At 59.2% G+C, this 23,923-nt stretch overlaps 1 protein-coding gene across 1 annotated transcript; it reads right to left on the minus strand.

Moving 5' to 3' along the window:
• Nucleotides 1-1,927: 1,927 nt before the first annotated feature.
• PERM1 (PPARGC1 and ESRR induced regulator, muscle 1) lies at nucleotides 1,928-8,991 on the minus strand. The gene is made up of 4 exons (XM_021275513.4): nucleotides 8,310-8,991; nucleotides 5,940-7,835; nucleotides 5,039-5,155; nucleotides 1,928-3,214 (listed from the first exon to the last, which is right to left on the minus strand). The coding sequence occupies exons 2-4, from the start codon at nucleotides 7,831-7,833 to the stop codon at nucleotides 3,135-3,137; spliced, it is 2,091 nt and encodes a 696-aa protein (XP_021131188.4). The 5' UTR covers nucleotides 7,834-7,835; nucleotides 8,310-8,991; the 3' UTR covers nucleotides 1,928-3,134.
• Between the last annotated feature and the right edge of the window lie 14,932 nt (nucleotides 8,992-23,923).

Below are 23,923 nucleotides of genomic sequence, written 5' to 3' on the forward strand. Positions count from 1 at the left end.
CACCCCAGTGCCTCATCCTGGCCTCGTTGTCCCTGCGAGCAAGGAGGGGGCAAAAAGGCAACGCCAGCCCCGCTGCAGCCATCCAGGGCTGGCACCAGCAGCCCGCAGACACCCCTCTGATGTCCCGCGAGAGGATGGCAATGACGCAGAAATGCCCCAGCAGAAATGCCCGCAGGAAGCTTTGCTCTGGTTTCATTGCTGAGAAGGTGAAGCGAAATAAAAAAATAAATAAATAAAATAAATAAATACCAGGAGCTGCTCTGGCTGCAGGAGAGGGGGGAGAGGCACAGAGAGCCCTGCCCTCCCCGGCTCCGGCGTGCGTGGCAGGGCAGCGCATGGTGCGCCGCGGCGGCCCAGGAGCGTGCACCTGCCTGACTTTTTCATCTGCTTGGCACGACGAGGTGTCAGATGTGGGAGCTACGTGCGAGGCGAGGAAGCGGGGTGGGATGGCACGGCTCCCGCTGCCGGCCCTGACGTTTTCTTCAGCGAAGTGCAAACAGCCTCGCCGCTGCCGCGAGGATGCTCCGAAAAGGTCGTTTCTATTGTGGTGGCCGCCGCTGTTGCAAAAGATGGTGAGCTTCTGGCTGCTCCCTCCGGGGACAGATACAAGCAGGCTGACCTGGCCGTGGAGAGAGGAGAGAGCTTAAAAGGTCAGAGAATTAACCAAGCGTTAAAACTGCAGGCAAGCCCGTGCTGGTTTCCTTGAAGGACACCGGAGACGCTGCTGCTTGAATGAGCACAGCAGACGCTCCCAGAGCTGCTACCAACGAGCCTCTTGCAGGATTTCCCTTTGCATCTGCAGTGGACTGAAAACATCCATCTTCTGAAATATTCATTTCGTCCGCTTCTGCCAGCGGAGAACAAAAGGAGTGTGAAATGCACCTGTGACCTGCTGGATAATCTGGCGTCTTCGGTGACTTGTGCACGGGGAGGTGCCAGAGCGCATTTGTTTCTCCAAGCCCAAACTCTGAAGGACCAGATCCACTGAGATATCCAGGCCAAATTTGCACCACTGAGACAAAGCAGGGCAGCTTTCCCAGCCATTTTGCCCAGTATTACATTTGGTGATTTCTGGCATGAGCCTTTATTAGCTGCCAGCACTGCACCTGGGAGCACTGCACAAGCTGGGAGGGAAACTAACAGTTTCTGCACCTGCAAAGCAAAGGGAAAACATTATTCCTTCCAGGCTTGTGTGGCAAGGCTAGGAAACACAAAAATCTGAAAACTTCAAAGCCAGCAAGGAGCCAGCAGTGCCTGTTTGTGGTTCAGCTTCCACTGGGATCTTCAGTCTGCAGGAGGAGCTGTGCAGGATGAGAGGAGGGCTGGCGGTCCCAGGGCCCCCTTCCCTTCAGCAAGCCTGTCTGCTGCCCTCCTCTGCCCTTTTTCTGCTTTGCTCAGCTCCGTGTCACTTGGTCTCCCAGGAAAGCCCTGCAGAAAGAAATCGCCCGCTTCCTCCAGCTGTTCCCCCATTACCCACCCGCCACGCCGGGGCTGCTGCATTTCCACCTGCCGCTGAGCTCGCGGGGAGCGCTTAATGGATTATGGCTGGATAAACAGTAAAACTGAGCATATGGGAGCTTTCCCCCCTCCCCTCTGCCTGCCGTGCTCCTGCGAGCGAGGGCTGCTCGGCAGGACTTCCAGGGCTGTGCAGGGAAGGATGGAGCAGACCTGGGGGCTGCTGCCCTGCGCCCCCCATGCTCGCCCTGGTGCTCGTGGGCACGGAGAGTGCTCAGGGACAGGCTCTGGGGAAGCAGCCAAAGGGCAGGAGAAGCAGCCCAGCACCCTGAGTGCTCTGTCCTCCAGGGCTCCCCACCCTCTCCTACACTTTTATGCCAACACACCCCCTATAATTTGATTTCTCACCCTTTAAAACCCAACCCTCCTTCACCAGTTGGACGATGCAGACAGAGGAAGGCACGCCGAGGTGTTAAATGGGATAGATCTTTATTAGAAGCTGTCAGCATATTAAATATGTTCTCTTCCTCCACAAAACTCTTCCTACTCAACGTACAGCTACTGTAGTCCGTATAGAGCCTGCACATCCCTCTTACCACCTACTGCTACGTGCCTCGCTGTGCAACCACAGCGCGCTCCCTTATCCGCAATAATACATGGTCTGAAGTGCAACCCCACACACATTAAAATTGCATGGCACTCTGCATCACGAGGAAAGAGCCCAACCTCTCCTTCTGGTTCTCCTTACTGCTCCTACAAAGCTCACAGGCAGACCCACACAGGCATTTGGGGCACATTTCCCCCCGGTACCTTTGTGGATCTGGTCCCTAAGCGCTTCACGAATCTCACGTTTGTGCTGTTGCCGGACTTGGGAGTGCAGAAAACCCTCACCAATAATGCCCTTGGGTCCCAGGAAGGCGCTCGAGACAGGGAAGAAACCAAACCACCTCCTCGGTGTTTTCCACCCTGTTTTTTGGTGCCAGGTCTCCCCCCCCCGCCCCACAAAGCCCCACGCTCTCCCTCCATCCCCTCCCGTTCCATGTTCCTAGCACAGGAGGCAGCAGAGGCCCCAAGGGAAACACCTAGACCCTTGGCTGGCCAAGTGCCTGCGTCCCGTGTCTTCTCCAACAAGCTCCTGTCCTTGCCAGGGCTCTTCCCTGAGCTCAGCCCCCTGCTCTCCTCCGTCCCCTCGCTGCGGCACCAGCTTAGCAAAGCGCCGTGCTGGGGCACAGACAGCTCCTCCCCAGCTCCTTCCTCCCCCCCACCAAACCCTTTTGCAGGACACGAGGCCCTTCTCCTGGCTTCTTTGGCTCCCTCCTCCCTCTGCTGCTCCCTCCAGCCCCCAAGGTGAGCTGAGCGGGGAGGCCGGGCGAGCAGCACACGGTGACTACTCCTAGCAGATGGCACGAGGATGCAAGAAGTGTGCAAAGAACGAACCGAGCCAGCCCACGCCGGGCTCCTCTTGTGTCCAGTACAGGTACAAACCGCCTACCGTACAGCCAGCGACCGTCACGGGAAGGATCCTGCTTCCTGTGACACCCTGTCCCTTTTGGGGATGGGTCCAGAGAAGTCTCGGTGCCGGGGTCCAGGCTTCCCAGGCTGCCCGAGGACGAGGTGCCTGGCCCCTGCCTCCTCCGTCCTCGCCCGTCCCGGGGGAGCACCTCCGGCGTGCGCCGGGGCTAGGTCCGCGGGCGTCCTTCTCTGGCCTGCCGTCGGAAGTAGCGGATGGCAGACAGCGTGCCAAAGCTCGCCAGGAACACTGCAGAAAAAAAAAAGAACATCGTGGTCCCATGGTGAACCTTATTCCCGACCCAAAATATCCTCCTCGTGACAAACCACTGCCCATGCACCAAGGGGGTTCTTCCACTCCTGTCCTTGCGCCTCGTCCCCACCACGGTGGGTTGTTCCCAGTGCTTTCGGCCCCGAGGACATTTATTCCTGCAGTTTGGGCATGCCGTTTTCCCAAAAAATGGCTGGTTTTGGAGGGAAAGAGCACGCAGACTGCACGGGTCAGCTGAGACGTCTGGGGACTGAGCGCTAGGGAATGACACGAGGCGTGGGTCTCCTGATGGCGGTTGCGTCTGGCGTGGCTTGTGGCCATTTATGGATGGGATTATCAAGAAAAAAAGCACTTCTGGAAGAAAATCTCATCTCCTGGGGCCAGCTACGCCAAGGTGTTGAAGGTGGCAGCCTTACCTTGGTGTCTGCACGGTGCAGGTCCTGCTGCGGGAGGTGTTGCTGACGCAGGGCTCCCATCCCTCCCCAGCAGCGTTGCGTGCCCCAGGAGAGGCCAGCTGCTGGGTGGCTGGAGGGAAGGACATTTGGGGAAAAGAAGAACCTTTTGGGAAGTCAAGGATGTTTTGGGAAGGAAGGACCTTCTGGAAAGGAAGGATCTTTTGGGAAGGACCAGGGAAAAGGGTGATGAAACATCTCCGCCTGCCTGGCTGGGTGGTGGTCTGCAGGCTGGATGTCTGATCTTGGACGAGAAGGTCCCAGTAGGGAACCTCACCAGAGCTTCAGGGCATTCCCTTCCTTTTCTACTGTTCAGACCGAGAAGATGCCAAGAAATCTTTTTTTTTTTTTGTGGGCTATTATCTGCTGACATCCTGATCCCAGCCCAAAGCAGAAAATACCCCAAACTCCGAATCAAAAAAAAATAAATGCAAGGCTCCAAACAAGACCTCAGGGAGAAGGCACACAGAATGAGGCTCTCCTCTGAGCCTCCGGGGCAGGTTTTCAGCTTGGCTCCTGGGAGAGGTCATCCTGCCCCGCTCTCTGCCCAGCCAAAGCCCCTCGCACGCTGCCTTACGCAACCCCATGGCACGAGGCCGCGTCCTGCTTCCCGCACCCCCTCGGCCGCCTCTGCCTCGTACTAAGAAGGCAACGAAGAGCAGGCCAAGAGCTCCTTGTGATTGCTGTGCGGAGCAACCTTAGCTAAAGGGCTATTCTCAGCCCCGGGGTGTCAGCTTCCTGCCTGACCTTCGTGGGGAACATTCCTCCCCGGAGAGCCCATGGGCAGCGCTGGCCCCGTGCCCTGCTCCTCGGTGCCACCTCCTGCGTGCTGCCCCTTCTTGCTTCGCCACCAGCTTGGCTGTGGCTGGAGAGGGGGACCGAGGGTTGTGCTCGGTGCTGGTTGTGTTTTGGGGCGCTCGTGGGGGTGGTGGAGGAGCTGGCAGGGTCAATGCACCATTGGGGTGGTATTTGGGAAGAAGATAATCTCTTTATGGCACATGATAAAAATGCATGTGTTTCTTCCAGCCGAGCAATAAATGTGCACACTTGAGGTCGTGGTGATGCTCCTTGAAAGCGCAGACCCTAAAAAAGCCTCTCCCACCCCCAAAACTCCATACTGGTCCCTAACTGAGCCTGGATGGAGCGGGGATAAAGCAAGGCTCAGCTGAAGGCAGCAGACACGGTGCAAAGAGAAAGACCCTAAGCAAGCAGGACTCAGAACTAACACTCCTACAGGACGTGTTAAAAAGCAGCAGGGCTCTGCAAAAACAGGAAAACATCCACATTTCCCTGCTGGTACCATGGGGTCCTTTAGCATCCCAGTCCTCCCCCAGCCCCATGCCTCACGCACTGGTTTTCCAGGCGTCCGGAGCCTGCAGGTCGGAGGTTTTCACCGCCCAGGAGGCGAAGGCGCAGAAGACGAGGCACATGTCCTTGTGGGTCAGCGGCAGCGGGGCCTCGGGTATCCCTGCGGGGACGAGAGCAAGCTTCAGGACGCCTGGCAGAAGTCGGTCGTTTTCGCTCCCGTGTTTATTTGATCAGGCGTTTAATTAAAGCCGGCTTATTAATTAGCTACCATGGTGGCAAAGGTTTTTTTTTGTGTGTGTGTGTTTTTTTTTTTTTTTTTGCTCTGTGCAAACAGACTGGGAGCTCTGTTTTGAGGCGCCCCCGGGGATGAGTCACTCGGTGTTTGGTTTGGATATTAACGGGAGGCACCGCGGCTCTAAGCCCCGCGTAAGCTCGAAGACAAATACGCCGGCTGTCCTGGCAGCCGGACCCGCTCTGCCTTTCCCCCCCATCCCTCTGACCTGCCCCCGTGCTCAGGAATCCCTTGGGGTCTCTGGATGGTGCTTTGCAAATCTCAGCACGTGTTTTTAAGCCCCCCTCACCTTCAGTTGGATGTGTTCCCCCCCCGTGCACACTTTTTTCCCCCACCAATATGAGGTCAATCAGTGACCCAACCTCACCAGCCTGCAGCTCTCCAGCTACTGCCTTATCCCAGGGGCCTGATTTTGCTCTTTCCCCTCCCATCCCCTTGCAGTTCGGTGAGATGGCACGGTTCGGTGAGATGGCACGAGGAGGGGACAGCCACGCCGGGTAGGGCAGGGACTTGTGGCCAGCCCGTCACCCCGCTGCAAGCACGCTCAGAGCAAAGCCGGCCATGCCCAAACCTCCCCAGGGTCCCCATCCTTCCCGCGGGGCCAGCAGCACCACGAGCATCACGAGCAGAGCACGGGGTCGCGGTGCTTTACCTCTCAGGGCAAGGGCCATGTCCAAAGCCTGGGGCTGTGCCTGGCCTCTTCTCAGCGGCACGAGGGCGAGTGGCTCTCCGGATCCTCTCCGCGCCAGAGCCGGTGGCACCGGCTCTTGGCCTCCGCCGAGGTTCATCGGCCTCTGCAGGAAGGACCTCAAAGCCCCCACGGCTTTCTTCACCTCGGAGGCTGGCGTGGTGAAGATAAGCCCCCGCCAGCCCCCCCTGTTCCGAGGCCCATCGGGAAAGAAGTGTTCGTACAGCTCCGGGACCGTGGCAGCCTGGGGCTCTTTGGCCAGCGCCAGGTCGGGTTCCTCTTTCTGCTGATCGTGGTCCAAGCTGCTAAACTTCTTTCGCTTCCTCTCTTTACCCTTGACTTTTTTCCTGTTTCCTTCAGGTTCATTGAAAAAATATTCATACAGTTCAGGCAAGGACATTTCCCTTTCCAAGGGTGTTTTCTCGCCCTCCACCGAGTTCCCCATGGCTTCTTCTTCCCCTTGGGAGTCACAGAACAAATAGTCGTACATCTCGGGCCAAGTCACATCCAGCGAGTTTGCCCTTGCGCAGCCCCCTGCTGCGGAGCCTGGGGGGCTCACCTCCACGGGGGGCTCGGCTGCAGGCTCCCCAGAGCCCCCCCTGGCAGCATCCCCTGCAGGAACGGCCACGCTTTGGGGACGGAGAGCCTTCCCCTCCCGGCACACCTCTCCCGGAGGGTCTGGGGCTGCGGTGGTAAGAATCACCGGCACGTCGTCGCGCACGCCCGAGCCCCCTGCCTGTCCTGCCTTGGGGAGCTTGGGGGCCCTCGTCTTCCCCGGGGACTGTGCCCCCGGCTCCTTCGCCTTCTGCCTCGGGGGGATGCTCGCGGGCACATCTCCCTCATCCGTGCCAGGGCTCGTTGCTGGCCGCTTGCTCTCCGCCGCCTCCTCGCTCCCCAGCCGCACGGGTGCCGGCTTGGCCGCCTTCTCCTTCCCTTTGCTCTTCCTCGAGGTCAGCGGGGAGGACGATGGTGCCCTGGTGGGTGCCCCGCTGCCCTGTGCCGGGGTCCCCGCTGGCTCCCTGTCCACCGGGGTCACCTCGGAGGCACCGGCACCGCGCTGCTTACGGCTCTTCCTCGTCTGCGCTGGCACCTTGGGTCTCACCACCTCCGGGGAGCTGGGCTCCGGCCCCGTTTTCTGCCCAATTTCTGGGGGCCGAGCCGGGCAGCTGGGAGCAGCCTCCGGGGCAGGGCTGGGGGGGAGGTTGGGAGCGGGTCCCTGCACCCCAGGCTCCATGCAGGCAGCTGCGCTAAGACTTTTCCTCGCCAAAGTATCCGGGGCACCCGCTTGTGCCGCCACTGGGCTTCCACGGGGCTGCTCCCCCCCGGCTTCCCCTCCGTGCGCAGGGGCTCGGGGTGCAGCGGGGTGGTTGGCAGGCTCCATGACCCCACTGCTGCTGCTGGTGGTGGTCGTGGCTCCTTCCCCCGATGCCGTCTGCGGCGCTGCCCCCTCGCATGCTGCGTCCTGCCCCGGGATGCTCTCGGCCGCGGGGGGACGGGGCGGCTGCGTCCCCTGCGCACTGGGCATGGGAGCGGGCAGCGGGCAGCCGGGCTGGTTGCTCCCACGCAGAAAGCTGCCTGCTGAGCACGGGTCCGCTTCGTCCTCGTCCGCCCCGGGCACCCCACGTGGGGAGCAGCTCGCCCTGCCAGCCCCTGGCCCGCTGCCCGGCCTCGCTGCCAGCTCCCCGTCCCCGCTGGCGCTGCGCGGAGCGGGCACGCCGTCCCCTTGCTCAATGTCACTGAGACACTGCTCCTCCGCCGTGGCCAGGGAGGCCGGCAATAGATTGCATTCCTCGGCCGCCTGGAAGAATTCAGCCCAGTCCTTGTCGTTCAGCTGGATGCTGTACTCGAAGTCATCCATGCCTGCAAGGGGAAGGGGCCGGAGAGAGCGGGGCGTGAGGAGGGGGCACCAGCAGCCACCGTGGTGCGTGCCCCCTGCCCCTTGCCCCTACCATCCATGTTTTTTTGGGGTGAAATCAGTGGAAGATGAGGGTGCCTCGTGGCAGACCCCATGGGAGAGGTATTGTTGGGCTGGGGATTGCCATGACCACCCCGCTCAGGGCTGTTTTGGGGGTCGCCTCTGCTCAGCACCACGGCACCGTTGCGTCTCATACGCCCTTTTCCTACAACCCAGGTGAAAAGTGGAGGATTTATTCTCCTTCCTGCTGACCCCGTGCCATGCACGAAGGTGGCACGCAGCGCAGCCCACGCGAGATTTCAGCAAGCCCTTCCTTACCCCTGGGTTTTGGGGAGGGAGCTGCAGCAGAGCCCAAAGCCAGCAGGGGGGGGACCCGGCAGCAGGAGGAGAAGCAGAAAGCCCCCAAAGCCGCATCCTACCTGTGCCACAGCCTCAGCCGGTGGCGGAGCCATTCAAAGAGCCAGGCTGGAACATCCTCCCGGCACAACATGATGCTGTACCCTTGACAGGGGCAGAGAGCTGGGCTGCAGCACAGCTCCATTCACCCGCTAAAAATAGCCCCGGGTGTCACCTGAGCCTCGAGGGTGATGGGTTCGGGGAGGGCAGACCCATATTTAGAAGCTGATGGGGCAGAGGCGAGGGTGGCAACGGGCTCATTTCCACCCTGCACTCTCTGTGTTCTCCAGGACCACTCCTGACACCCGCACCACATCTTCCTGGGGGTGCTCCGTGGGCTGGGCATCCCGGAAAGGACACGGGAGCCTCGGTGGGATCCTGGGGGAGAGCACGGCACGGGGGGGGAAAAACCACCCATGGGTCAGCAACCAGGGCCAGAAATAGCTCCCGGAGCCAGAAATAACCCCCAGCTCCTGCCAGCCCCATGTCCCAGGGGGCCAGAACTATCTGCCCTGCCCCAGCTGCCCGTCCCACGGGGAGGAAGCTCCCCTTCGTGGCTGCCGTCACGCACTGCACGGCCCCGCGGCGTTCCCAGCTGGAGCTCGACCGGGCCACGCTTCCTTTCCTTATCCTGCGGGCTGACGCACGCGGGGAGCTTGTCAAGGCGAGAAAATATGGAAGGGAAGAGCTCCGCTGCCTTCCCGTCCTATCTCAGTTCGGATCTGGCTACGCCCTGCTCCCACTCCCCCTCACACGCGCTCGCAGACGCAGGAGGGAAACCAACTGGCTTCCTTTTCTTGGCTGCAGCCGCTTCCTTCCCTTTGAGCCCGGCAGCCGGGGGTTAGTCAGAGGAACCTTGAAACCCTGCCTCGCAAACCGCAGCAGCGCACATGAAAGCGGCAGGCGCAGCGAGACGGAACTGGAAGCCAGCAGCGGGCGGGCGGCCGGCGTTATCGGTGTCCCGGTGAAACCCAGCGCCGGGGCGGCCGCGCACCCAAAGCCAACAGGAACTGCACACACCCCGCCACATGTTCCGCCCCGGCTTGGGAGACGCAAACAAGCCCCAGAGCGAGAGGCATCCAAGTGTTTGTTTAGCTGGCCGGGAGAAGCCCACACGCCGTCCTTTGGGGGATCGCACATCTGCTAGCACTTCCCCGCCTTCCTTTGGGGTGACCCCAAAGGCGCGGCGGGGACCTCAGGGGCGAGGCGGGGGCCGTGCATGAGGGACATCCAGCGGGACCGTCTCCAATTTCCTCCTGGCGCCGCGTGCCCGGCCCCGTGCTGCTCAGGGATGCCTGGTTCCAGGTCTCCGAGGGGTTTGGGGATGCTGCAGGGGATGCTGGCACCTCCGGAGCACACGGTGCGCGGCGGATGCCACCTGCCGAGCTGCCCCGGCGCTCCCTGCCCGCTTGGGCACCGAGGGCGTTATATAAATAACTAATGTCAAGCTGTAATTAGAGACGGGACTGAAATAAAGCAGCAGATGAGGCCCCTCTCTGCACGGCGGCGCAGGACACGGTGGAGGAGAAGGAGCCAGGATCAAGGGCATGGAGAAGGGAAAGTGGGGGCACACAAAACCCCTCTTTATGGCCCCCCACCTTCGTTATTCCCAGCGTAAAGGGAAAACTGGCAGGGGGAAAGGAGATATCGGAGCTGTATAGAATAATAGCCAAAGATAAGCGATTTCCTATCCAGCAAACTCCACTTGGGAAAATTCTACCTTCACGGGGCTCTTAAAAATCAGCATTAACAAGTCATGAGAATCATTTTTTTTAATTTTTTTTTTTTGGCAGAATGCGTTCCAGAGACAGCACAGCTGAGAAATGTGGGTTTGATTACAAACAAGCCCTCCCTGCCCTGAGCGAGAGCCATCACATGGTGTCTGCACGGGGAGGAAGAGAGCGATGAGTTTGCAGGAAGAGGGATGGGGGAATAAAAAAAAAAAATAAAAAAAAAAAAGTGCAGATGGTGGCACAGTGCGGGGAGCGCCGTGAGCCCTCCCTCGGGGTGGGGAGCGGGCAAACCCTGAATTTGCCCCCCCAAAAAGCCCGGAGGTTGCAGCCACTCGTGCCGAGGAAGGGGTTAAGCCTGCACTGAAACTCAGAGCGCAGCGGAGCTGCAACCACCAGGCTGGTTATGCTGGTTTGGGGACAGGTGAACTAGGAAGGATCACCCCGAACCATAGGAGGTCTGCATTGTTTTTGCCTAAGCCCTTTAACGGTGTTATTTTATTTTATTTTATTTTATTTTATTTTGCCTGAAACTCTGTCCCCAGGCTCTCTTAAAATTCAAGCCCATGCTTCCCGGGAAGCCAGCAGCGGGCTCACTCAAAGGTCAGCCTCTGCCTTGAAACTCAGCCCGCGCTTGCCTGAAACCCTGCCAAGCTCTTCCGAAAGCCTTGTATCCTGGCCTGAGTTTCGGCTTGCTAATCCAAGTCTCGCTGGGTTTCAGGTTTCCTTGCAAGCCTTGGCTCTGCTCGCCACCGGAGCAGCCTCAGGACACAGCTCCCGGCTGGCTGGGGCAGGGGGGCAGCAGGAGGACGGGTCCCCAAGCCAAAACCAGGAGGGGACGAGCAACAAAACCCCAGCAGCAGGCGGAGGACAGCGAGACCCAGAGGGTCACGAAGCTCCCTGAGCCCATTGCAGCCCTTAAATCTGAATTACGGCGTGGTAAAGCCGGACCCGTGCGTGGGTTGTGCTGCTTGTAGGGTTTTTGGCTCGGGACCAGCAGCCACAAGGCAGGTGGCCACCGGCACGGCACGGCCACCCCGTAACGCACGGGGTGTGCTGAGCTGAACCACGCTCCTTGCAAATCCCACCCGGACACACGGAGCCCCTCTGCCCTGCTGCACGAGAAGCTGCAGCCCTCAGGGCTCCGAGTTTCATTGCTGAACCCGCCGGGATCTGCATTTCACCTGGGGAACCCTTTTTATTTTTATTTTTTTTTTCCCTGCCATTTCCACTAGATGTCACTTACAGCCAGAAAGTTAAGGGTTTCCCTAGGTTTTTAAGCTCCTGATGCACAGGTTTATGCTAATCCCAAAAACAGGGGCTTAGATGCCCAGGGCATTGGGGTCGGGATGGCGTTAGGGCAGGCGGGTAGGGAAGGGGAGGTGTGGGGTGAAGCCAACATCTCCTTTTGGGATCAGGCTCCCTGCCAGACATCTCTGTGTCAGCTGCTTCCAGCATGCCCCTAAAGGTTTAACCAGCTATTTTGTCTGCATTCAGCCAAAAATAAAAGATACTTGGGGGAATCCCAGCTGGGGGTGAGGCGGTCCTCGGACCTGCGTGGTTTTTCTTCCATCGTGGTGGGAGGGAAAGGGCAACGGTAGCTGGAACAGCAGCCGCAGCTCCCTTACTGTCCAAACCGCTGATTAATTATGTTTGGGGTTGAAAGGGCCTCCCCTCCCACCCCAGCCCCAAAAAACACGCTGCTCCATATCCGTGGGGCTCCAGGATGGGGATCCCCAAAACCTCCTTTGCTATGGGGAGCTGCGCTCGGGGAGCACCAAGCTGCTGGCGCTCCCTGACGTGCCACCGGGGCCAGCTGGTGGGTGGTGGTGGGCACCCTTTGCTCTGCACGGGCTGATCCCCAAAACCTGAGAGCCCAAAGATGAAAATAGCTAAAGCTCTCCGCAAGCTGAAGACTCCCAAGGAGTCCTCCACCTGTGTTTGAAGCACGCTGCCTCCATTCCCCAGTGAATTAACCCCCCTCCTCTGACCAGCTCCTTGCGGGGAGCGCATTTTTTTCCCTGTTTTCAATACAAAAGCCCCCCAGAGAATTGTGGCCAGAAGAATGGCAACTGGTGGTCCTCGTCTCCTCGGGCTGAAGATTATTGGAGAGGTTTCCGAGACAAAATTGGGATTAGAGCTGGGCCACCGACAGCCCTCGATTATTGATTGGAGTGCCTGGGGCGCTGTGTGTGCTCGGAGGGAGGGCAGCGAGCACAGAGCTGAGCTGGGACAAAGCACGGGGCGGCGCTGCCATCCCAGTACCTCCCAGTGCCACCCAGTGCCACCCAGTGAGCCTGCCTGCCAGCATCGCTGGGGGAGGCAAAGAGGAGATGCAAAAGGAGGGGGCTGGGATGCGATGTCCCAGCATCACTCGTGCCCTGCTTTTGGTGGAGAAATCAGAAATCAGGGTCCCTTGGCGCACACGGTGCTCCCAGCAGGACCCAGCAAACCCACACTTCTACAAAGGAAAAAAAAAAAAAAAAGAAACACAAAGTCTTTTGAGGAAATGGTATTGTTCCTGCCTTCAGAATAACCCTTCACAAAGCCCTTCCACCGCGCTGGTTTCTTCCCATCTTCCTGTCTCCCTGCGCCACATCTGGGAATCCTATTTGAAGTGCACGCTTTTTTTTCCTCCCTTCCTCAACGAAAGTCAAATATTTCTTCCCCCCTTTTCCTCGTGAGGAGGGGGTGGGGGGCGGATGGATGTGTGGTTTGCGTTTGTATTTGCATAGCAGCTATTTGGGTTATTTCTGAGTGATTGCGCTCCTTTGCATGCTGCAAAAAAATAAAAATAAAAAAAATCTTGTGCTGCTTTTGAAGAGAACTCGAGGTAGCAAATCCTGGCCTGGGGTGCTACGGACGGCTCCGTTTTTTCAGCTCCAGTCGGGATTTTTCCTGGCAAGGGCACGGAGATGGCTGCGGGGCTGCACACCGGTAGGGTCTAGGATGTGTTTTAGGTCACGCCAGCCTCGGTGTCGCCGTGTTTGGGGTGTTTCAGTGCCCTGGGCGTGCAGCAGGATGCGAGAGCTCCTGCCACCCCGTGCCACCCCGTGCCACCCCTGTGGGCACTGCTGCAACCACCAGGACAGCCCAGATGCTGATGGAAACCTCGGCGCTACCTGGCGCTGCCGGTGGCTAAATCCCTGCCCGGCGATCGAAGCAGCCGAGGCCAAACCAGAGAGACAGCACCAGCGGCGGAGGCAGGAGCAGACGGCAGAATTGCAGCTGGAAGGAGATGAAAGGGCTGGGGAGGAGCGTGGGCTCGCCCTCCTCCCTTACCGCAGCGCGCCGGGCTCCACCGGGCTGCCCAGACGCTTGTGGGATCGCCTCCCCCCTGCAACCAGCAGCACCGAGGGGATGGGATGGGCGAGGGGCTGCTGACCCCAAGGGCTGGGGTGAGCCAGCTCGTGCACCTTTGGGTTTCTCCCCCTCCCCAAGGGGTTTGGCACGGGAGCAGGGCTCCCCTCGCTCCGGCGTCTTAACGAGAAGCAGCTGCTGGAGGCAGGGCGAGGGCTGGCAGGAGGAAAAGGCCCCCGCTGCATTAATTAAAGGTCACGGGGCCATTCCAGAGGCTTCCCAATTACCTCGGGAAGAGTGTCGCTAATGTGAGATAATGATGTCATACGGCCACTAATGAGGCAGGTTAACCAAACCCCGCCGCCCCCTCCCCAAAGGATGTGCCGGCACCAGCGGGGCGAGCGCAGCCACTCATCCACCCCCCCTGTACCCCTTCCACCTCCCCCCTTAATAGGGTGCCTCCTGGCGCCCCTGCCCATAAAGGAGCCAGGGGAGAAAGGAGGAGAGGCCAAGCCCCTTCTTTGAGGTTTTTGTGCCCAGAAAAAGTCCCGGCGAGGCCCATTCTCCCTTGCGCCCTGAATTGCTCCTTGGGAGCGATGTCAACAGGATATTGTTCGGCCCTGACCCCGCTCCCCGCCTGGCTCAGACCAAATCCAGCCCCATTAGCGCTCCTTAATTGAGCGTAATTGGAAGTGAAAAATCTGCCTCCCAACGTGCCGGGGGGAGATGGAGCTCCCTGGGGCGGGGGGGACGTGGTCCCATCCTGGGGACAACCCCTGGGTCCCAGGGTAAAACCCTGACCGGTGGAGGGGTCCCGGCTCAGGGTGGGTTTGGGGACGGGCAGAAATTAATGTTAAAATGCTCATTTTCTATCCATTCTCTGCGGTTTGTCTCCAATGCCTGGGCATGCTTGTAGGGTAAACACCTCTTTGTCTTAGGGCTCAGGCACCAGGCAGGGGGTAAGGGGAGAAAATGCTGTGACGGGGGTTAAAGTAAGCCCCAAAATGATAAAAAAATAAAAAAGAATAATAAAAAAGAATAACAAAAAATAAACAAATTAAAGCCACGGGGTCCTGAGTTCCATGATTTGGAGGAGGGAAGGCGAGAGAGGGAGCGAAGGAGCACCAAAAATAACGAAATTCTCGCATCTGAAGCTGGTCCTTTTCCACCCAGAGCTCCAAAACTGATGGGGCAGGAGGAGCGGGGAGACCTCAGGGTCGTGCCCCTGCCCGTGCAGGGTCCCAGCCCAGCAGGATGGGTGCGGAGCCAGCCCTGCAGCACCCCTGGGGGTGGCCAGGTTGCTGGGGAGGTGATAACTGGGACAAATCCTGCTCCTGCTGCTGCTGCTGGTGGCACCCACTGCCTCGCCAGCCCTTAGGGCTGGCACCATTGGGTTTCTGCCGTTTCACCGTGCCCTACACGCCAGATCAGAGCCTGACCCACGGCGAGGAGCTCGAAACGAGGGCTTGCTGCTGAGAAACCGTGATAGCATCCACCTCCAGAGGGGCTGCCATCCATCCCCTGTCCCCAGCTCCAGCCGGATCCTTACCCCCAAGCGCGCACAGGCACAAAACGAGCCGAGCCTGCTGGGGTGGGAGCTGCCAGCTGCGATTTATCAGGCGATGGGAAGAGCCAGCACATGGCTGGAAGTGAGGGAGCGCTCGCAGGGGGAGGCAGAGGTGGAGGGAGCAGGGATCTCTGAGTTCTCCCAGGAAGGCAGAGCTGAAAAGTGCCGGGGTTATTAATTATCTGCAGCTTTCATCCCTCCCACATTCTGCAAGGAGGAGGAAAAGAAAAAAAAAAGAAAAAAAAAAAAAAAAGTTGTCAGGGCAAAATGGAAATGGGCGGGCGAGAGAAAAAGAGATGAAAAGCCTAACGGCAGGGAAAGGAGGAGCAGGGGGTGGGCTGGGAGCCAGGCTTGCTGCAGAGAGGGTGCCAGGGCCGAGCCAACACGCGGGGCTCGCTGATAAGGAGCTTCCTCGCCCAGAGGGATCCCATTAATTCCCCCGGCTCGCGGCGGTGGCCAAGGGGTGGGGTATTTTCCATTCGCCAGCACGATTACAGCTGCTCCAGGAATTCTGCTCCCATGGCTCCCCCCCGGCTGGGTGGGATTTTTCCACGCGCTCGCAGAATCGGGCTAAATCAACACCAGTTTTTATTTTATTTTATTTTTTTTTTCTAGCCTGGCCCGAACCTGCTGCAGAGGAAGAGGCTGGGAAGGGCTGGAGCAGTAATCCCTGACCTTTGCTAATCCACAGGCAATAACTCCGAGCAAGAGGCACGCTGCAGGCGATGGCAGGCTTTGCTCTCCCCCTGGGCAGCGTTTTTAACCTCAGCAGCAGCCGGGTTTTGCTGGCAGCTGCAGGGGAGCCGTGAATTATTTGAGAGCCCCGGATGGATCCTGAGGGCTCTGGTGGGAAAGCCACGGGGCTGGGAGCTTGGGGAAGGCTGAGATGTGCTGCTGGCCTCCCCGGAGAGCTTATTCAAAACACAGCACCTCCCTTTGCTTACTTCTTCATTTCTAAAATGAGGATAATGAGGCTGAGACCTTGGAGACGGAGCTGTAAAAAAAAAACACAACAACCGCCGGGTAGCAGCCGAGGGTTTTTTAGCCGGCTGGGGAGACGCTCCGGGTTCCAACCAAAATAAAGATGTTCTGAGCAAATTCCTTTAACCAGCCCTGAGCATCGGGATCCCGACCAGCCACCCGCAGCCCCGTTTTTGGTTCAAGTCTTCTGGCCTCCCCTGGCCCTCCTCGGCCCTAATGCAAATAGAGGCCGCCGCCACGCACCGCTTTTATGCAAAAAATACAAGCCCAGCGTGGTGCACAAAATATTTCCCAGCCATTAAAAATAAAAAATCACACAGAGAGCTGCGAAGATGAGCACCACCTGCATGCAAATCCATCCTCAGCCCCCTCTTTTGGCTACCACGGGGCCTTCTGCTGCCCTCGGGGAACATTTCGGGCTGGTTTTAGCCATGCCTTGGGACTGCCACCTTGCAGCTGGTGCTGCTGCTCTTCACCCCCAGCTCCTGCCCCATCCAGGGCACAGAAAATATCTCAAGCACAAGGAGCTGCTTCCCCAGAGCCACTTTGTGCATGCCAGGAGCCGGCCTCCAGCATTTAAAGCCTCCTGGCTCCTTTGTCCCGGCCATAAATCCGGGTGTCTTCCTTTGGAGCCTCGGCACGGCTTCTCCCGAAGCAGAAAATAAACAGCGGGGCTGTCGCCGCTGAGTTATGGGGAGAGTTTAGAGGCTGCGAGTGTGAAGAAGTTAATTGCCTGACACTCGAGTTAATCACCCTGAGCCCGCGGCAGCGAGGCGCAGCCACCCCAGGTCGGTGGCACCGTCCCCTGTCCCCGTGGCACAGTGGCTGCTGATCCCAGGTGGCACCCGTGGGGGCTGCTGAGCCCCCCGTGCCTGCTTTTGCTGGTGCAACCCCCCCGGATTTTGCAATCCTGCTCCTCGCAGCTCAGCTGTGGGAGCTCGGAGGCTTTGCGCTCCCCTGGATGTGCGCGAGGTGGGGGCGAAGCAGCACCCGGTGCCTTGCCCGGTGCTCCTTTGGGTGTTACACAACCACGGGAGCTCTGCCAGTGACCCCATGGTGCCCTGAGCGCAGGGACCTTCAGCCCAGGCAGCAAAAACCCAGGATTTGACAGCAGTGAACACCCCCGGGTGGATTTCCCCACCCCACACAATATTTTCCACCTGCCTGTGCCCTCCACATCCCTGTGCCCTCCTGCGACGGGCTCTGCAGGCAGGCACGGAGCACCCTGGCCTGATTTTTGAAGGCATTTTTGGCCTCTGGCAGCGCCGGGGCCGTGCTTGGTCCTGTTTCACGCTCGGCTAATGGGATCCATGTGCCTCCGGGGGTGGAGAGCGTCTGCCCCGGGCTCGTCTCCACAAAGCGCCTTTGTGCGCTGCCGCGGGAGGGAAGGGGCTGAGCACCAGGCTTCCCCCAGCACGCGAGCAGGAGCAGGTCCTCTGCGGTCTGAGGACATCAGAAAGCCTCAAAGCAATGAGATGGAGGCTGGAAAAATCAAAAAGCAAGGTTGGAGGAGCTTTGTCCCCACCGTGCCGCCAGCAGCACCCGTACGCACGGCGGCGGTGGCACGCGGCGTTATCCTGCGCCCTCCTCTCCTCCCTGTCTGGCACTCCCAGCCCCGCGCTGCTGGGGCCGCCCGTGGGTGTTGATCCCCTCTCAGGCAGGGTGTGAAACCCTAATTGCTGTTGACACCCGCCCAGCTGGGGTATTTACACCCCAACAGGCAGGTGTTGGGTGCCGAGCGCTCCCTGCTGAGCTCAGGGCGCAGCCTGCCCTCCTGCACCCCCCCGGCACCTCCTGGAGCTTTTCCTCTGCTCAGCTTTGGGCTTTTCCCTGCCCAAACATCTCCCGAGCTGAGCCTTCCCCGGGGAGATTCCTCCTCCTCCTCTGGCAGCACGGAGTGCCCCACAGTCCCCGAAGAAAAAAGCCTTCCCCAGCCCTTTAAAGAGCCGCCAAGGGTGTCTGGAGGCAGCAACCGCAGCGCGAGGGTGGCCGTGCTCATTGTCTCCATCCCAGACATTGTCCCCTGCTGCGGCCCCGGGAGGGGACATCGGAGCAGCCCCGAGGGATGTGTGCCCTCCTCGTCTGCTGGCCACGGAGGTGCCCCGAGGCTGTGGTCCCTTGGGGGGTGGCGGTGGGCAAGGAGCAGCTCAGAGAGGGGAGAGGCAGCAGGGTTGGGCATCCTCGGGGACCACCACCACCATCCTGGCCCATCCATGCCATGACCAAGGGGGGATTTCTCTGCCTGTTCCCCCCCGCAAAGATCCTGTCCTCTGATTGTCCCCGAAACGGTTAAGCCCCCGCAGATGAAAGGCGTCCTGGGGCTAGGCAAAGTGTTATAAACAAATAAATAAAATGTGTGTGCGCGCGCGGGTTGGAAAGGGGAGGGGAAGGGGGCTCCCGGGGAACGAGGCAGCCTCGTAAAGCGATGACGCACGCACCGCCAGCCGTGGAAGGATGCCAGGGGATCTGGAAAACAGGTTCGAGGGAAACACAGGCTCCTGCCCGTTCCCCCTGCCTTGGGCAAGGAGCTGGGGGGAGCTGGAGGGGCCCCGGCTGCAGTGCGCAGCCCCTTGGTGATCCCCAGCCCTCCTCGGCTGTAATCTCCATCCCTCACCCGCACAGCACCCAAAAAGTCTTCTACGGGACCCGTCCTTTCTCCACGGGATGGGCCGAGCCCTTTTTCCACCCAGCTGTGCCCTCGGTGCTGAGATGCTAATCCCCAAGCGCCTGATAAAACCTTGAGACAACGCCGGTGATGGCCGCGACTTCCTTCCCACCATTGTGTCCCCGCCTGGGCATGGGGAAATCTCCGCTGGAATGCCTCTCTGGGAGGTTTTATCTTGATGGGGCTGCTGCTTTGTTTGGTGGAGGGGGTCTTCCAGCTGGGTGAGCATCCCCAGGTCTGGGAGGGAGCAAAAAGCAGAGCAGGGAGGGCGGCAAGGCCATGGGTCCACCACCGCTGACCCCGCGGGGGCCACGGCGAGGTGTCTGGCAGGAGAGATTTGATTTGGATGTGCCCTGCGTGTGCTGTGCGCTGCCTGGCGCGTCCATCTCCCAGCCAAAATTAACAGAGCGAGCGTCTGGTAGCTTGGTAATTGCTTCCATGGGGGCGGAGGAGGGAGAGAGGTCAGGGAATTGTCACGACACGCACGAAACTCGGTCACTCCTGCGGGGAGGGGTTTCTTCCCGAGCCTCCTGAACGACTCCAGGGCTCTCCATCAGCCCTGGCCCGGCACAGCGAGCCTGCCTGAAGGGCTGCAAGGCTCCAGCAAGCTCCCGATTCTCCGTGCTACCACGGCTGAGCCTTGCCAGCTGCCTGCCCCTGAGCTCAGCCCCATCAGCCCGCCTTGGGTGAGGAGGAGCACGCACACGCCGGGTATGGGGCTGTGCTGAGCAGGAATCCAAAATCGAGGTGCTGATGATGAGCACAAGGCTTTCCTCCTCCAGGATCCCAGGCTACGCAGAGGGAAGCACGTGGGCATCGCTCCAACCCTCGTAGAAATGCAGGTTTTGGGGCTGGAATGGGCCAGATTCAGCAATTTGGGATCAGGGCAGAGCTGGCTGGAGACGGAGCTGCCGGAGCGCCCGCGGTGGTCCCTGGTGCAAACCCCATCCCGGGGGCTGAGCTGGTTTTGTAGTGCAGCCCCCCAGGAGGCCTTGGGTTGAATTCCCAGCCCTGCTGCTGACTCACTGCACGGCCCCGGGCAGCACCTCGCAATAAAATTAAAAAATAATAATAAAAAAAAAGATCATTTTTGTGTCTGCATTGTCCGAGCTCCTCGGGACAGGGACGAGCACGGCGGTGCTGGGTGGGTGCCTGTCATCCAAATAAATGCTGGGACGAGCTCCCAAAGCTCTGTCCCTGTGGCCCTGAGTTTCCAAGAGGCTGCGGCACTCCGAAAGAGGATGACATTGATGGGGGGGTGTTATTCATTGTTATTTAATGAGGACATTAAACCGTGGTGTTCGGCCCCGCTCTGTGCATTGGATGAGTCTTTGGGGAGTAATTGTGCTGAGAAATGCCTGCTCCCAGGGACGGACATTTGATGAATTAACTTTGGCAATACTTGCAAACCGTGTCATGCCAATAAGGCTACGGAGATTGAGAAAGAGCTGAACTGGAAAGGTGGGCGAGAGTGGCAAGGCCTGGAGAGAATTGACAGCGACAGGGCAGGGGCGATCCCTCACTCCCTCCAGCCGACACCACTTTAGGGTTTAAGGAAAGCTGACAGCCAGAAAAAAAAAAAAAACTCTTCCTCCATCTTCAAACAGCAGTGCCCTGAGAAATCCTGCAGAAAACCACACGGGCTGTAAAAGGTCCTCGTGCCAACAGGGTCAGGCATTGGGTTTGGGTCCCAGCTGCCTGCCAGCGGTGGGGACAGGCAGAGGACAGCCCCATGGGAACGCTCCGGGGAACAGAAACCAGCTGCCACCTCGCCCTTTATTTTAACCCCTATTTAAGGCAGCGCTTCCAAGCTTTCCAGCTTTCCCTGCAGGAGCCCAGCTGCTGGACACCCTCCCGGCGAGCCACCCCGGTGGGCAGACCCCGGTCCGCCCTGCCTCTCGGATTATTTTCATCACAAATTAGAAGTGGGTTAGCAAAACCCAGCCGCGTCCCCCTCGGAGAGCAGCAGCCTGTCCTCGCTGTTGATCTTGGCTGCCGCAGGGGCTGGCGGTGTTTTTCCAGCTGCAGGGTTTGGGGTTTGCTCTTTCTTCCATTTTATTTTTTTTTTTTAAAAAAAAAAGGGTCCAGATCGAGTTGTGTTATTCTGCACGCCGAGCGTAAACACCGGGTGCCAGAGGCAAGAGCGCAGAGGCACGCACAGGAGGAAATAGGGCAGGAACCTGCACCCCGGCTTCCCTCTGCTCCGGACATGAACTCCCCGACACGGAAACCTCGTCCTGCAGTTTTATTTTTCCCTGCCCACTTCCCCATCCCCTGCGGATCACGGGGCGGTGAGGCAGCAGGAGTGCAGCGGGGTTGTTGGCTATAAGCCTAAGGAGGGAGGCTGCAGCTGGGATTCAGCAGCGCGTTCCCGGGTGGGTGAGACATCAGGCGGCACGGGCACAGCGTTAACCTGGGCTTCAAGAAAAGAGCTGAGGGTTTGGCTACGTGCTCTGGTTCCACTTTTATAAAAGGATGAAGGAAGGACCCTGATATTTTGTATCCCCTCTGGAATTGAGCCCTGGCCACAGCTGGGCATCAGAGCAGCAAAGCAAAGGAAAATGCAGCAAGGCAAAGCAAAAGCAAAATGCACCAAGGCAAAGCAAAATGCAGCAAAGTAACGCAATGCAAAGCGAAGCGAAGCAAAGCAGGGAGCAGCCCAGAGCTGCAGCTCCCCACGGCCGCCTCGCCGCCTGCCCCGCTTGCCTTCCTCCCACTAATCCCCTGCCGCCCTGCCTCGTGGCACGCCAATTACAAGAAATTAGCAACACCCGGCGCTGCGCACAGGGTGGAGCGTCCAGCCCTTGGGCGGATGCCTCGGAGACATCTCACCTCTCTTACTCCATCCTCCCCTCCTTCCCCTGGGACTCGGGGCAGGCCCTGATGAACCACACACATTTTTTTTTTCAAGCAGCTGCATGGTTCAGAGGCGTCTGGAGCCTGGACTTTGCCCAGAGCCCATTGAAGCCTCTCCAGCAGCAGCCCCGGGATCGGGGCCACGGGGCACGAGGCAGGAATCGTGCCTCGTTTTCAGATCCCTGCTGATTCACCTCCCCAAAAAAGGCTGCTGGCCGTGCAGACAGGGCGATCCTGTTCTGTTCGGGCTGATTCAGACCGGGGCCACGAGTGGGGTTGGGAGGAAAAGCTGCACCTGAGCGACTCGGGTGCGCTGCTGAGGTCTCGCACGGGCAATTCGGATGTCTGAGAGAAGAGCTCCTCGCTGCATGGTGTGGAGCTCTGCAGGCAGACGCTGCTCATTTTTTTTTCAGGGCACCTGAGGAAGGAGCAGGAGGGGAAAAGGGAGGCGCAGGGAGAAGGGTGGCTGCAGGGAGCAGGGTGGCTGCAGCTTTCGGCTCAGGGTGGGTCATTTTTGGTTCCAGGTGGAATTTCACCGCAGCATTTTGAAGCCTGAACCTTGGAGGAATTTTTGTCCATTTCAGGTGGATTTGCATAGTGATCAAAGGGTTCCAAAGCCCCGTGATTTTGGACGGAGCAGGTTCACATGAGCACCTTCTGCTCTGCACGAGTGCATCTTTGCCACGAGGAAAAGACACAGGGACCCCCCAAATCTCACCGCTCTGACAGAGCATCCGTGTCCAGCTCGGGGCTGTCACTGCCCCTTCGCTGTGCCCAGCTGTGAGCCTTCCTCCTGCCCCTTCCTCATTTAGGGTCAAACCCCTCAGGGCTGGGGTTTGAGGGTGGATTTCCCTCCCTCTCCTCCCACGGTGCCAAGAACGGGGTTAGGCAACGCCTGCTCAGGGCCGGGCTGCTGATAAGAGCCAGCCCATAAAATGCGTGTGAGGGCTTCCCACACTCGCCTCCCCAGCCCAGGCCCTTCCTTCCCCTCCCTGCCCCGTGCATAACTCAATTTAACTCATTAACCTGGCTGCCAGGGCTCGACACGGGGCCACGCCAACGCCTGGTGCTGGGCGAGGCTGGAGGCTTCCCACGGGTGGGGGGCCGAGGTGGTGGAGCCCCCGCATCCATCCCTGCATCCATCTGGGGCATCCATCCCCACATCCACCTCTCTACCCATCCCCGCTTCCAATCCCAAATTCCTGCATCCATCCCCACGTTCCCAAATCCCCACATCCATCCTGCATCCATCCCTGCATCCCCACATCCATCCCCAAATCCCCACATCCACCATCTCCATGTCCCCACAGCCCTCCGTCCATCCCTGCATCCCCATATCCTTGCACCCATCCCCAAATACCCAAATCCACCCCTGCATCCATCCCCACACCCCCACATCCATCTCCACTTCCCTGCATCCACCCCTTTATCCATCCCTGAATCCCCACATCCATCCCTGCATCCATCTCCACGTCCCCACATCCATCCCTACACCTTCACATCCATCTCCACCTCCCCACGTCCACCCCAAATCCCCACATCCATCCCTGCCTCCATCTGCCCACCACGAAGTCACTTGGTTCTGCACATCCTAGCCAAAACTCCCCCAAAATCAAGCAGTTTCCTCCCGAAAGCAGCACCCCAGGGTCCTGTGTGAGCCAACCAGGCACGGTCCCGCATCCCTGCTGGGCAGCACGTACTGCAGGGGAAGAGCTCGCCTCTTGCAGGAGTTAATTACTGCCACAACTAATAACCCCACGGCTGCTGGTTCAGCTTTGCACCGTGTGGACCTGCTCAGCAGGGCCAAGCACCGGACGCGGGGCAGCAGCCGGGGTGCCCCTGGCATCCTCCCAGCCCGCAGCCACGTATCCCCGGTGGCTGCTTGCAGCTTGCCAGCCCATTAGCAATCTCTCTAATTACTCGGTGACCTGCTCCTGAGTGCTCCGGCAGCCGGACTGCCAAGACCAGGAATATCAGCGGGGTTTTTGGCAGCCCAGGTAGGCTTAAAAGGAGAGAGCAGCACGTGGGGAACCCAGCGCCGCCACCTCCCGTGGGGCTTTCCAGCAGCCGGGGGGGTGTTTGCAGTCGTTATCAGCTCTGTTCCGAACGAGGGCACTTCCACCTCGGTGCCTCCTATTTGTTGATGCCCAGATAAACACCTCCACACGGATGCCTGCAAACAGGCACGCCACGCTCTGTTTTTGCACGCCGAATTTGTGCCCAGCTGCAGGCACGCTGCCCCCTTGGCTCCATGCGCGCCGGAGAGGCAGGAGCGCAGAATGGCCCTGGTTCAAGAAAGCACTTAAACAGGTGCCCAGCTTAAAACACGGCCTTAAGTGCTTTGTTGAAGCTGAAAGCACTTAGAAAAACACTTAAATGCCAGCTTAAAAGGAGGCTGCCTTCCAGAGCTGCAGACAAATGGCAGAGCCAGCAGAGAGGAAACTGGTGTGTTAATGTAGGAGCTGAATTATTTATTTTGTCTGACTTCAAATGCTTTCCTCTGCTCTAACATCTGAGGTACTGAGAGCAAAGATACTC

The sequence above is a fragment of the Anas platyrhynchos genome, chromosome 22 (genome assembly GCF_047663525.1).
Source record: "Anas platyrhynchos isolate ZD024472 breed Pekin duck chromosome 22, IASCAAS_PekinDuck_T2T, whole genome shotgun sequence".
Lineage (NCBI taxonomy): Eukaryota > Metazoa > Chordata > Aves > Anseriformes > Anatidae > Anas > Anas platyrhynchos.

Bases quoted from the DNA above. Each gene is read 5' to 3' on its own strand.
- PERM1 (XM_021275513.4), bottom strand. From the start codon at position 7,833: ATGGATGACTTCGAGTACAGCATCCAGCTGAACGACAAGGACTGGGCT. The intron at 5,156-5,939 runs GTAAAGCACCGC...TCGTCCCCGCAG, and splicing joins CATGGCCCTTGCCCTGAGAG to GGATACCCGAGGCCCCGCTG. The intron at 3,215-5,038 runs GTGCGTGAGGCA...TTTTTTCTGCAG, and splicing joins TCCGGACGCCTGGAAAACCA to TGTTCCTGGCGAGCTTTGGC.